This window comes from Trichoplusia ni, chromosome 2 (assembly GCF_003590095.1).
Source record: "Trichoplusia ni isolate ovarian cell line Hi5 chromosome 2, tn1, whole genome shotgun sequence".
Taxonomy (NCBI): Eukaryota; Metazoa; Arthropoda; class Insecta; order Lepidoptera; family Noctuidae; genus Trichoplusia; species Trichoplusia ni.
This window is the reverse complement of record NC_039479.1, coordinates 4,186,631-4,195,353: the sequence shown is the minus strand read 5'-3', so window position 1 is coordinate 4,195,353 and position 8,723 is coordinate 4,186,631. Positions and strand designations below refer to the sequence as shown.

At 35.3% G+C, this 8,723-nt stretch overlaps 1 protein-coding gene across 2 annotated transcripts; it reads right to left on the bottom strand.

Annotated features, from left to right (window-relative positions):
- Positions 1 to 553: 553 nt before the first annotated feature.
- LOC113504248 lies at positions 554 to 8,250 on the bottom strand. 2 transcript variants are annotated; one of them, XM_026886449.1, is made up of 10 exons: positions 7,051 to 8,250; positions 6,178 to 6,217; positions 5,602 to 5,733; positions 4,068 to 4,865; positions 3,220 to 3,267; positions 2,754 to 2,811; positions 2,212 to 2,568; positions 1,535 to 1,780; positions 1,020 to 1,208; positions 554 to 754 (listed from the first exon to the last, which is right to left on the bottom strand). In XM_026886449.1, the coding sequence occupies exons 1-10, from the start codon at positions 7,124 to 7,126 to the stop codon at positions 581 to 583; spliced, it is 2,118 nt and encodes a 705-aa protein (XP_026742250.1). In that variant the 5' UTR covers positions 7,127 to 8,250; the 3' UTR covers positions 554 to 580. The 2 variants fall into 2 exon arrangements, with proteins under 2 accessions (XP_026742250.1, XP_026742259.1); XM_026886458.1 differs by having other exon boundaries at positions 4,068 to 4,325; positions 7,051 to 8,241.
- Positions 8,251 to 8,723: the final 473 nt, after the last annotated feature.

Below are 8,723 nucleotides of genomic sequence, written 5' to 3'. Positions count from 1 at the left end.
TTTAATTAGCCACTGTCGATAAGCCCGGCCGATTGTGGATGGTCATCGAATAATCCTAAAAGGCAATCCGCAAATGTTTGTGTTCTATTTGGTCTGATCTGGCGGATCATCGAGTTAATGAGACATTATTTCCAAAAGCGGATGTGTAGCGGATTAATATGGCTGCTGAAACTAGTACATGCTTTATTTTGATGGTTTTGAATTTAGTTATCAATCATTATATTACTAGAAGTCCGGCAAACGTTTTTTTGTCATATTATTGGAATAGGAATGGAATGGGATATGAAAGGTTGCATGAAAAATAAATGTTGCCCGATATCTCAGACCTACAAAACTTCATGAGAATTGGTGAAGCCGTTTTGGATTTCAATTACGTACACCGTGACACGAGAATTTTATATATCAGATTATGAATATTGTGAGGAAAGTTGTGGATAGTCTATGTAGTGATTACTTGCATTTTGTAGAGGTAACAGAAATACTTCGTCTAAAAAGTGATACTTCAGATCATGAGAAATACCGTCATTACTCTTTGGGTAGAGTATCGTAAAAAAACACACTTGAATATGGTATTATTTAATCATTTCTTCTTTTGAACTTCATTAGCTCGTAGGCTCCTGTACATGTTTCTGAAGCATGTGGAAATGATTCTCGACCAGACCTCGTTTAACGCGAGCTGCATGTGCCCCTCAGGTTCCACGTCGCCTAGGTACAGTTGCATCACAAATTCTAGGGCGTATGGGATACCATATACCTGCAACGTATTTTTTTTTTAACTTTTGAGTCAAACTTGCATATACGTTTGATGTGGCTTTCCTTGGTTATTACTGTTGTACTGGTTTACAGGAGATACCATGGCGGGACAGGACCAGAGCAACTGTCCCATTAAAAAAATGTGGAAAAAAACGGTCAATATGCGTATAAATTATAAGGCCCTACTCAGCATCTGTGTTTAAAACTATACTGACACCTGCAGGCAAAAACAAATTACAATATGTACTTTCTAAACTAAAACTTACAGTGGCTGCATAGTCAACGCTGGAGCCCGAGATTTTCCCGTACCAGTTGTTGAGAGTATCTACCGTCACGGACAGGACTTGGAAAGACGCGTTCTTCATGGCCTCATCGATTTCTCCCTTCAAATCGATATATTTGTCGTCATCAGATTGCACTTCGGTGTAGCCTTTAGGGTACAGTACGGCATCCCCCTAAAAAATATTAGAAACCGTAAGCCGTAAACCGTTAGTGGTATTTTTTTTCTTAGAAAAAACAACTCCTGTAGTTAGGAGTTAAATCCCTGTGTCATCCCTGAGCATTTAAGTCACTCGTGTGGAGTCATGTCCACACACAAACCTATTTTTAAAAAATCTCTGAAAACTGTCACAGAAATAGGCTTTTTTACTAACGACCTCTGAAATCATTATTTTCCTAAAATATCTCAAAAAGGCTTCACAATAAATTAATACAAAAAGATGTTACAATAATAGAAGTAAAATCAACGAATCTTGTCAAAAGGCTGATGACCAAGATTTACCTTAAAAACGCTAACATCATAGGTGCCAGCGTGCACGTGGATGTATGCAATGATCTTGTGTCCATGGAAGTGGAAAACGTCCCTGATTGCTCTTGCTTCCGTTTCCGAGAAAGCCGTCTTTCCCGGGAACAATTGACTGCAGGAACTGACTTTTTTAGAGTTGTTCCAGGCGACGTCGAAGTTTCGATCTAACGCAACACCTGGGCAAGCGTCTTGAGGCGACATATTCTTATTCCAAATTTGATTCTGAAAATAAACCTTTTATTCTTGCTTTGCCTTCACTTAGCATACATTCTAATTAGCGTGATTTTGCCTCTGAAAATTTTGAAGATAGTTTTTTTGTTATATCCTACAACTACCAAATCTCGTTCCTGCAATCGACAGTTTAAATAGTTTTGTGGTGCATTTATGCTTTATTTATGTCATATAACATTAATAAAGAATAAAGACTTTTGAACTGAAAAAAATAGTTATAATAATAATAACTTTGGCGGTCACATTCCATGAAAGATGTAATTAAATAGTAATATACACATGATACCGTATAATCGAATAAATTAAATTTAGATCAGATTCTAGCGACTCTGGCTAGAAGATGAGGGCTTACCTTAACGGCCAGTAGTGCCTATTAATTAATTATATATTTGTACAATAACTACATGAAAAGGTATATTTACGGCATGAATAGCAGCGTATCCATCGGGATTAGCCATCGGCATCAAGAATATGTCGAATAACTTCAAATGTTTAACATAGTACGATATAAGTTTCTTTAATGATGCCGTGTGTCCCATGCACGGTAGATTTTTGATCCCCATCACACTTAGTCCATGAACTATAAAAATGATCTTTTTCTCAGGAACTTCATCCATATACTTGCTTTCCGCGGCTCGGAAAAACTTGTTTCCGTCACTCTTACTCTCAGTCATCTTTACGATGACTAAATCATTGTATTCTACAGTACGGTCTAATACGTCAATTGTTGCGTTTGCTTCAGGAAAATCTTCCATTAGTCTTCTCATTTGAGCTGCTACCTGGAAATTTAAGGAATTGAACCTAATAAAACACACTAATGCCACAAGATTTGGGACTGATAAAATATTTGATAATTGAAAAATATATTTACTTCAAGCTAAAACTTAAATAGTTAATTTAAATTACAATATAGCACATAATTTTTAACAAAAGGTTCTAGTTTTCATCTTCTTTTGCAACTTACTGAAAACGGACTGAGAAACTGTGGGGCATCCTCGTCGTCTTCCTTTTTCTTGTCATCTCTGCAAAAATATCAATCAGTGCTCTATGTAAATTAGAAAACTCGGATAAAATGAATTTTGCTTTTTTATATTAGTATATAGGTATTAATTTTGATAAAACGGTCGTATGTGCAATATACAGTTTCTCTATGGCCTCTCTTTACTCTAATGTTAATACTAATGTCTGTATCCTTAAAATAAGTTAAATTAATTATGTTTCTTAAATGATAAGTCCTCTCCACTCACATTTATAATTTTTATCTTTGCTGTGCCCGACAGAGTCAAAAAATGTTTACAACCAAAGCCTACATTGTGGAATGCAATAAAGAATTGAATTGAATATACTCCAAAAGAGGTTCATCGAAACTTCTTGATTAGTGAACCACATGTGGTCGAATGAATTTTTAGTTTTCTTAAAACGATACTTACTCATCTGCTGGCTGCTGCATAAGATACATAGGAGTCATTCTGGTCGATCTAAAATAATTTTACAAATATAGTTAGACTGCATAATGAAATTATTTCGTGTGAAGAAAGACGCGTCAGTACTTGGTATTAAAACTAGATCAAGAAAACTACGAAAAGCCGAGTGGTATGATCACCACACCAAACTCACCGTGTCGCGGGTTCGAACCCCGAGCAGGACATGCATTTGTGTGATCAAGATTCCCATTTTTGCTTGCTATTTGTGTGTTACAATGATTACATTACAAAAAATGTTGTGTGTAATCGTTAATACTAAGTTATTAATGAATCGAAAAAATCTTTCTCCAACCTTAGAATCAACGACAGGCGCAAGTTATAAATTTGTTTAAGGATAAGATAGTCACCAAGAAGGTAATGGGAATAGTAATATAACCAAGTAGACAAAACAAATACGATGCACTGGTTAGATTTTTTTGAGCTTTACTTCATCGTCAATTTAACCGTATCAGCTAAGTACTAATGTTTTACAATGAGCGACGCATATTTGCCCTCCTCAACCAAGACACCTCGTCAACACGTTATAATTATTAAGACTAATTGTTACACTTTCTAGCTTCTGAATAACAGCCGGAGCAGACAATTTAACATGCCTTTGGAAACACGGAGGAACTCGTTATAACTGGCCACCCATCCACGGATCGACCGTGTGAAGTTTAGCTAAATTTGTGATCGACCAAATTATGCAGTTACAGCTTAGCCACGAGCCCCATATTTTTCAGTTCTAAATATGATGTGATTTTATTTTTTTACGATCATTTTCTACTTTCTGAATTCGACAATGACTAATTTACCTCAGTTCATGTTGTTCGTCGTGTGTTCTAAGTTTGGACCGATGATGGTGCATTGGCCATATAGATTCATTTACAACTGGCTTTGCGCTAGTGGTTTTCACCGACAAATCAGGTTTCTTATTCTGCCCTTTCTCTCTAAGGTTAGTGATCTTATCTTTGGAGAATTTGTTTTTGTTTTGTTTATCATTATTATTCTGGTTCTTACTATTGTGAACGTTGACGATACTCAGCCCCTGATCATTATGCAGTTTGTTGCGACTGAAATTTTTATCAACAGTTACATTTTTGTCAATAATTTGTTGTTGCTTATCATTAAGTCTATTTTTATAATTTTTCTGACGTTTCGCATTATTTTGATTTTTAATTTTTCTAAAGCCATTCTGTTCCTCGTCACTTGAAGATTTGTCGTCATTCAAATGATTTTCCTTGCTCATACGTTTATCATTAATTTGATGTTTTTTACTATGACTATAATTGTTGTTGGCATCCTTATCTCTGTTATTACCCCATTGTCTACCTAAATTTGAATTTTTTATCAGTATTTTATTTTTTTCCCGCTTTTTTTCATTATCGGAATATTCATTTCCAGTTCCTCTACGGTCATTATGTCGTTTGCTTTTGCTTGCACTGTGTTTTTTTTTGGCATTGCTTTTGTCAATTGTTTTTTCTTTTTTATCTGTTTCACCATGTTCAGAACCATATTTATTTCGAGAATCCTCGTTCTCTAAGTGTGGTCTACCGTTTCTAGGAAAGTGTTTCACTTCACGGCTAATTTCGGCTTGGAACCCCTTGGTGTACCTGGTTTAAAAAAATCATCATCATCATCTCATCACCGGCCTGTGAACCCTCCACTGTAGTATAGACCTACCCCCACAAGAGCTTTTTTGGTACCACAAATTTTCTCCACCAGGTTCCGAACATTTATCATTACTTTTCCAGCTATGCCAATCTTCAGGATTCTTCTATAATTTTTTTTACCTAAAATGGACTGCTTAGACAAATTTATCTTGATAAATTTGATAGTAATATTTTATCTAAAATGCTAAATGACACAAAAACATTAGATGTAAAAGGTACTCCTCACAAAAGAAAATATTGCTGAAATACTATTTGGCTGAATATAATGACGGTTTCGGCGGTCATTTGACAGCATGAGATATCCAATGTAAGAGTTACCATATTTTTTGACAGTAAGGGCCAATTCACACCAAAACATCAGCGGCCGGCAGAGTCTTCAAAGACTCTTACAAATAATTTTAAAAGTTATTGACGTGAGTCAAAATTCACAGTCACTTGAAAACAAAAGAGCTAGAGAGCACGAGAAAGCGACTCGCAGCTTCTTCTCTTTCAATGGAGATTGACCCTAAGACATTGAAACAGTAATATTTTTTTTATTATCCCGCAAAATTTTGTATTCTGTATAGACAGAGCGTTATACTAAAAATAAGTTATATTTAGCTCATGTTACACTAAAATGACAAATTATAATTGGCCAAGCCTTAGATAAATGAATTTCAAAATCAAAGTATTTTACTTATCCACTTCGTGTCCCTTTATCTTAATTGAGGCTTTTCCGGTTTTCTGAGTTACTTGTTTCGTAGTTTTCGCATTTTTCATATTTTTCGTAGTTGCAGCTCTTCTGAAGTCGAATTCCGGGTTCGATTGCCTGTTAAGTATTTTTAAGGGGTGTTTAGATTGAAGAATTCATCAAGAAGTTCGCCGGGAGAATCATCATGGACACTTACTTCCTCAGGGGAGGAAGCGGATAATTTAAGACTCTTATTGGCTAAACCAAAACCACCATGCTACGCCATCCGCGTTCCCATGCACTCGCAAAGAGGCTCGCAGACGTTTGAATCTGATATCAAGGTGGACCTAAATCAACCATACGAAAAGAAGGAGACTTGTTGTTACATGCCAGAGCTTAGATAATGTTACATTTGGAATAGAAAGCTAGTAGAATACCTCACAACTTCCTATGTAATGACATTTTTGACTCTTGGCTTTGACTTGTCAGTTCATATTGGAATCAAGTAATCAGCCTTAGTACTCGGAGAACTTGTTTGCAAGCAAAGAACTTTAATTTCCTTTATCTAATAGTGTTACTTACCAGACCTCCAATTCAGGAGCCCTTCTCATCTTTGCTCCACCTGAAATATTGCATTAAGGATTATCATCACAAAAAACTGCACATGCAAAATAGGCAAACACTGATCGAATTGTATGGTTTCTACCGTGTATTTGGTAGACATAAGGAGCAGATACTGTCAGGATTGTCACTTCACGACTGTTAAGAAGTAGAAGAAAGCGTGTGTGAAAATAGAAGCGAGATAGAGCAATACAAGGTGTATAGTGGTATCTCGCTTGCACAACTGCATCACGCTTACTTTAAATTGTGTTGGTATGCAGAACTTTGAATTGCCATTTAATATTCAATAGAAATTCAAACCATGTGCTTATTACACATTCTACTTACCGCTAGGAATAAAATTCCTGTTTAAAAAAGTGTTGGACAGAAAAAATAATACTCCGTCAGATAGTTTTCAACGTGACGTCGCTTGTCAGTACGTAAACGACAAGTGACCTTTTAAAGCCCACTTCCATAAGCTAACCATCTTTAATGCTTTATATTCGATTGATTTAATAAAATAAAAGATACTTAGATTAGGGTTTTTTTTTTCCTCAAAAAAGTTGACATTTATGTATTGCGATATACGAAAGCATTTAAATAAATGCCAAGAGGTTAAATCTAAATACTCATAATATTCGATATATAAATCAAATCGAAAAATAAATTAGTGTTTTTTCAATACTAATTTATTTATTTGCGATAAAAGTGTGGTCTGATACAGATGCACGTGTGTAGGGATATTGTCAAAACATTCAAGAAAAAATAGAAAAACGGAACACTCAACTTTTTTGAACATGGCTTAAACAACGCAGCGAAAAAAACTTAATAATAATGTCTGGATACATTAATTACCTGCCTCGGAGTCCAAGTAGTGCAAATACAGTATAGTAATGATAATTTTACAATTGATGCCTAGTAATTTAACCATTTCTGAACAATAGGTGGGTGTTACATTGGCTTCTTATAACGCAGACATGCGTGTAATCAATAATCCATGCACAGCTAGTTATAAATCCAAGCCGAATGCAATATACATTACATTTCACGTGTTTATTCTCGCGATATAAAATAACTATTAAAAATAATGTAAAATACTTGCTTCCTCATTGTTATTGTTTTGGTTTTTTAAGATTTGACTGTCGAAATTGTTTTAAGTTCGTCAGATTGAAACCTTTTTGCAGTATACCCATTTTTGCAGTATAGATAAGTTTAATTTTTTAAATAATGGATCCCTAAAAAGCTAGGAAAATGGGTGTGTGCACTAAGAATTTGACTGCAGGAACGAAATTGTAATCAATGATAACATGAAACTAGTTTTTTGTTTCATTCATACACGCAATGATATCCTTTCTCCCGTCCCTTAATATTAAACATCGGAAGTGTTTCACGAAAAATGATCGTTACTCTATGTGGGGTCTTAAATCTTGACCGCGAGGACATTAAAAATTTCACTACCCTCTAAAAGTGTTGTTTTACTGTTCCTAGATGTTATAGCAAAGGTCTGTGGGGCCGCGGCACAAGAACAATATAGAAAATGTTAACTGTCAACGTACACTGTTGCGTCTTTACGTAGAAACTACATTAAATTAACAGAAATGTATTAATTTTATACTTTAACCCATCGCCATACCATGGCCACTAACGCTTTTAACTGCAGATTTAATGAAACAACGCAGGCCAATGATTATTTTAAACTGGACTCTTTTTGCCCTCAAGAACTCTAAAATGGCTTAAAACAATGAAAAATTGAAAATGTGATAAAACATCCAGAGTGACTGAACAGTTGTGGCTAAACAACAAAATTTACATTGAATCGACAAATCTTCTTAAAATTATAAAATGATGGTCAGACTAATCTAACAAAAGGCAACCAATCTGTCATGTTTGGCCCACCCTACATAAGAAACTATACAAAATGGAATAAATCAATCGCCAGTTTGGCAGTATCAATAATCCGTATGCAGAGACGCTTGCTCCTATAGCCTACACCGGTTCAGAAGCCATCGTAAACGCGCTTTAAGATTTACACCTACACAAAAAAACTGTTAGCAGTACCGACTCAATCTTCATCCGGAGTCGTTGCCGTAAATCGGAAAGCTGACCCTAAATGGATCCTTCCAGTTATAACAGGCTCTTTATATCCCTATAAAGGACAAACATTTGCGTAATTATGAGGTATATTACGTAGTAGGGTTAAGTTCCTGGGTATTTTACTTTTCAGGTCTTTGCTCCAAATAACTTTTCTTCTTCCTATTTTTTCCTAATGATGAATTAGGAAAAAATTCAAAATTCAAAAGTCAAAAATTTTAGCTATTTTGTCCCTTTCTTCGTCTTTTCACCTTTTTACTCTTCTATATCCTCATGACATGCCCATAGCCCTTTTTCCTTTACCTCCTCTTCAATTAGTTTTTTTTTAATTACTGATCTTTAGTATGCTTTATCACCTATTTCCTTCAACAATTTCTTAGCCCCACTTTTTCAATTTCCTCCCAAGCTGCTCTGTCCGGGCTTTCTTATGCAGAGGT

Excerpts from the sequence above, each read along its gene's own strand:
- LOC113504248 (XM_026886449.1), bottom strand. The coding sequence starts at position 7,126 with ATGGTTAAATTACTAGGCATCAATTGTAAAATTATCATTACTATACTG. Across the intron at positions 2,812-3,219 it reads ATGCAGCAGCCAGCAGATGA|AGATGACAAGAAAAAGGAAG; the intron begins GTAAGTATCGTT and ends ATATTTTTGCAG. Across the intron at positions 755-1,019 it reads GCGTTGACTATGCAGCCACT|GTATATGGTATCCCATACGC; the intron begins GTAAGTTTTAGT and ends AATACGTTGCAG.